Source organism: Anopheles aquasalis, chromosome 3 (genome assembly GCF_943734665.1).
Source record: "Anopheles aquasalis chromosome 3, idAnoAquaMG_Q_19, whole genome shotgun sequence".
Classification (NCBI taxonomy): Eukaryota; Metazoa; Arthropoda; class Insecta; order Diptera; family Culicidae; genus Anopheles; species Anopheles aquasalis.
Window position 1 is genome coordinate 46,996,564 of NC_064878.1, and position 5,000 is coordinate 47,001,563.

The following is a 5,000-nucleotide window of genomic DNA, read 5'->3' on the forward strand; positions in this document are numbered from 1 at the left end:
TGCGGGACTATGTTTGCGGCATTGCTTGGCAAGGTGGCTTGCTTTAGTGTTCCTGCCTCAAGAGGCAGCGCCAGACGCAATAATCGAACTTAAAAGCCTCCCCACTTCACACCACACACTTCCGTTTTCGGTTCGAGCGGCGAGCGGCGTTCTGCAGTGGTAACACACGACCCACCGTTTTTTGGGGGGGGGGGGGGGGGGCTAAGGAGCCAACGGTGGAGCGGCGGTGTTCAAAATAATCAAACTTCTTTGACCCTTTTGACGGCAGCAATATCTAGTCACAATGGCGTGCAAACGATGCCAAGGAGCGTTGCTGTATTCCCTTTCCTTAGAACAAGAACTATTGCTGCTGCTGCTGCTGCTGCTGCTTCTCTGCAGCACCATCGAACCCTCGGCAGGCAGGACGCGTGCACTTCCGTGATTGAGTGATTGAATTTGCTCGATCTGCGTTACGAAATGGGCCCACAAATGGAAAGCACGACTGCACCGGATATCCTCTATCTATCTAGTCAGCCATTGCCAATTATGCTGACACACACTGCTCGTGCTGGCTTGCTTCACGCATCATGCACGCGGTTGCTGCTGCTACTGCTGCTGCTAGTATATCGCAGCAACCGAAGATTTTCTCTTCGCTAGAACTCCTCGGTAACCTTTAGCAGAAGATCACGGTTTATTACTCCTAAACGGTTGTTCCACAATTCCACACTCTCTAGCAGGACGCGCCACTAACGCGAATGCCACGGAAGGACCATTCGGCCATATAAATAAAAAAGAAGGACGGAAGCGTTCCGAAGAAAGCGTTTCAGGTTTGATTGCCAGACGGGACAGGACTATACAGCGGATGATGATAGCGAATCTGTCAATATTTTTTCACATTTCTCTCTCTCTACCCTCTACACCATCCATGGCACATGCGCAACATGGGCGACCGCCGCTGACACCGTCGTCGCAAAGGTAGGATACGCCGCGGACCAGAGCGAGAGGCGCAGGAAAAGCATTTTTCACCACCAGCAGCAGCAGCACCAGCAGCAGCAGCAGCATATGCAAAGCCCCCTTCGTCATGCGACCAGAATCATGCCGCCGGAAGGGACAGCGAAATCGCTAAAACGAGGAAAAGGATGCAAAGTCTGTCGGTGGTGGTGTGGTCCCCCTGGTGCAGCTTCCTGTTCCACGCCGTGGTGTGCGTTAGAAACCAAGCAAAGGACCAAGCGCTGGTGGCGACGGCGTGTATCCTTGCTCCTTTGGCCACCACCGACACACGCGCACACACACATAGGCATGCCTCCTGTGTCCTGACATGAGTGACCGATTGCTGCAAATGGAAAACAAGTGGGATGGAAAGCGACATCCTGCCATGCATGCCTGAGGTAATGAGGAAGTTGAGAAACTAATTTCTCTTTTCCGGGATGCCCGGCGGTACCAAGTTTGTACACCGCAGCACAGCAGCATCATCACGTTAAAACAAAATACTAAGCATAGAAGAAAAGGGGGTGAGGGCACGGGGGTGGAAGTGCTACCATAATTTGCAATAAAGTAAAATGTCGCCCCTAGAGTCGAGGGACGAGAGAGAGAGCTGACCCGAAGCGAACAAAGGGGGAGGATGGTGCGGCGGATGCTTACCGAATTTGTTTATGCCGTTCCGCTTCTTGCTGTCCGTCGTCTCGGACAGCTTGTCCATGCCACCGAGTGGCTCCAGCTCGACGCTCTCGGCCATTGCGACCTTGTAGTCATTCCGGCGCTTCATCCTTTCCTCCCCTCTCTGTGTTGTGCGATTGTTCTGGGTTGTGTTTATAAATCCTTCAGTTCGCCGTCTACTTTGGTTGTCTGGCGGTCTACTTGGATGTCTCAGTAGCCGTACTGTGTACTAACACACACTACACTCTACTAGCAGCGACGATGGTATTTTGCTTAGTGGCGCACTGGAGGACCACCGATGACGGTACGGAGAGCCGGTGGCGGTGACAACAACGCGATGGAAGCAAATTTGGGGGCATAAAGTCCGCGGAAGCCACGACGACGAGGAGGAGGACAAGTACTCTCCACTTGTTGATGGTTGCCACATACAAGCGCACACACAGGAAGCAGCAAACAACTCTAACCCCGGCCCCACAGCGAGTATGTACTGAGAGAGAGTGATCGACGAGGAAAATGCTTTGCATCCGCGGCCGGGGGCAAATATAGAAATCGCGCACTATACAGTCCTATGCTATGATATGCTTGTGTTTTTTTGGGGAATTTCTTATCGGAAGAAGCGATTGATTGCGCTCGATCTCGGAAAAATCGGATCCTGCCGCGATGGTTGTGTGGGCGATTAATACTGAGTAAGAGGGAAGGGGGCTACAAACACTCGCGCGCAAACACACAGACACACACAGACGCGCGCACACGTGAATAGAGTATATGGGGGCTTTTTGTTTGGTACTAAACAACCAGTTAGCAGTAAGTCGTAAAATGTGAATATGTAAACTCTATTTGCCTATCTGCCTGTCGCTCGACCGCTACTGCTACTTTCCTTCTATCCGGTTGTCCGGTAAAAATTTCTTCCAAACAGCCAAAAGTGATCAGAGATATGGTTAGCCAGCAAAAAGTACTGTATATATCTATATCTATATGGGGTAGAGAGGATTGTATGTTTGTGACTCCGCGCGGTCTATCTCCGGCTCCTTACACTCGGTATAATAAGCGCTGATCTTCTAGTGCTAGCGGTTGTCCACTCGAAACAGGCGAGTCCACACTCCATGCGCGACACCCCTTACCACACTAAACATGTCCTGTTAACACTGAATGACGACGACGAGCACACCGACACTATTTGCTTGGTTGCGCTTCGTTGCGAGGTCCCCTTGCTGTGTCTGCTCCGGTTTTTGGCTCCATCCATATGTGCACTACTACTTTCGCTTGGTACCGCTTATCCGCCGCGTTTGCACTGGAAAAAAACGCTTCCAGCGAAAGGCACCACCAGCACCATTCCGGCACTCGGTGTTGTATAGAAGCCGATGCTGCCGTCGCCGTCGCCGTGTGCTTCCTTCCACTGGGGATTCACTATTTGTACTTGCAGCACCTGCTGCTGCTTCTGCTGCTGCTGCTCCTGGGGCGGTAAAACTATGGTCCCGGTTATCCTGTGTATTGCATCTTGCATGCCGTTGTTTTTGCTGCCACATTGGTTGGTTTCCAGCCTCCGTCCTCCCTGCCTTTCTGGACCGCTGTTAATCCTGATCCTGGAGGGGTGGTAGTAGCACCAGAGAAGCTTCAGCATCAAAACACTTTCCTGCCAGCGTTAGCATATTTCGGCACGGACCGCGACGGACACCGACCGACCGACCGACTGACTGACTGACTGAAGATATATTGATTTATCAACATAAGGATATAAGGATGTTCCGCGACCACGACGATGATGACGGTGAAGCCGAAGCAACCGACCGAACGCCGAAGGACGATGCGAGTTGCAAGCGTGACGATGTCTGTTCGGCGTGTCCTGGGCGCATGCGCTTCCGCTCCACACAGGAAGCAGGGAGGGTTGCCTCGTATGTTTCGACCACCATGATTTCTGCTATAAATTGGAAACCAGGCGGGAAAAGGTTTGAATTAAATTACTCAAAGATAAACAAAGAAGAGAATAACCTTTTCTGAAACCTCGAAAAAGTGCAGGCCGGTCAGATGAAGGAGCATAGGAGGCTAGTTGTATTTTCTTTTTGCGACCTAGGGAAGCAATCGAAGCAACCATAATGTTCACTCGGCACGGTGGCTAGTGATGGGCCACAGGCCCCGTGCAACCCGATGCAACCGAACCTGCACTAGCAGCGTGGCGTGGAAAATCGAACCCTTTTATACCGAACCCCCTTGAACACAGTGGACTATTGATAAGAGCAATTAAGCATGTTTGGGAGGAGGCGTTCATTCCCACCACGAAAAACCACGCGACACCTTCTGACGGGTAGCCAATGTTTGCTGAGATCTACGGCCGGGAATAGTGGTCGCCTGTTCCTTAGGTTCGTCGCAAGGCAGCGGACATTGAAATGAAGGAAAAGTCAGCGGGGACGAAAAATGCGAAGGAGTAAAGCAAGTTAGTGTCCGGTGGTCGCGGTCACGACAGTTTACCATTCCGCCCGATGGGGGGCTGTTCGTTGATGAACTAAAACAAACCGCCCACACGCACGCACGTTTCGCTGTCCGTCCACCCACATGCGCACCCGTACGTGTGCGCACCCTCGCAAATGTTCCCACGCACACGCCCTCAAGCACACACACAAACGGACACGCGGACACACGGACGAAGGGCGCGTGATAAACGCCAAAAGGCGACGAGGTATCTAAAGCCTAAAAAGAAGGGGGCCACCACGACCACCAGCAGCAACGACGAGCGCACAGCACGGGCTCGCTCCACCAGCAGCAGAAGACCATAGGAAACTAAAGGAAAAGCGTCCACGGTCCAAGAGCGCCCTTTTTGCTTGCTCGAAGCACAAAAACGGACGTGAAAAAAGCGGTGGTGATGATGGTGGTGTTGCAGTGGCCATAGAAAACGCGGAAAAAAGCAAAACGCAGTTCGTCCTCGCAAAGATACATCGAATTTTTGTGCTTATAGGTTCCTTAGTATAGATTGTTGATTCGGAGGCGGTTTCGGAGGAGCCTCCTCCTTTCGGCGCGCAGTGGTCCAGGCAGCCGGCGGTTGGTAGGGAGTGGCGGCGGGAAAAGTGTTGCAGAGTAGGCGAGGGAGCAATTGTGATGCGCGTTGTGGTCATCGAGGCTGCTGTTTGGTGGTCGCATCGCTGTACAAATCGTTGTTGCTGCTGTTGTTGTTGTTGTTGTTGTTGTTAGGTGGAAACACCTTCCCGAGTGGCGAGTGGCGCCGTGGTGCGTGCCCGGAACTCCGTGGTCCCGTGTGTGGCCAATGTTTAATGCGAAAGCCAGTTCTTGTTAGAGTGTTATCATATACACGTTATTATACACCCTATTATATAGATGCATACAGTTTATATGCAGAACCGTAAAGAGATATA

At 52.0% G+C, this 5,000-nt stretch overlaps 2 protein-coding genes across 3 annotated transcripts in view; one reads left to right on the forward strand and one right to left on the reverse strand.

The window, feature by feature from the left end:
* The window catches only part of LOC126577918 (aminopeptidase N), an 8,692-nt gene extending 5,409 nt beyond the window's left edge, over positions 1-3,283 (reverse strand). For both annotated transcript variants that reach the window (XM_050239969.1, XM_050239968.1), the window contains exon 1: positions 1,621-3,283. In XM_050239969.1, the coding sequence (XP_050095926.1) occupies positions 1,621-1,744 (124 nt within the window). In that variant the 5' untranslated portion in view covers positions 1,745-3,283. The remainder of the gene's footprint in view (positions 1-1,620) is intronic.
* Positions 3,284-3,889: 606 nt separating this feature from the next.
* LOC126575329 (GTP-binding protein Di-Ras2-like) overlaps positions 3,890-5,000 on the forward strand; it is a 3,582-nt gene continuing 2,471 nt past the window's right edge. Inside the window, exons 1-2 of the mRNA XM_050235962.1 lie at positions 3,890-3,992; positions 4,963-5,000. The exon at positions 4,963-5,000 is cut by the window's right edge and continues 402 nt beyond it. The gene's annotated coding sequence lies outside the window, so the exon portion shown is untranslated. The remainder of the gene's footprint in view (positions 3,993-4,962) is intronic.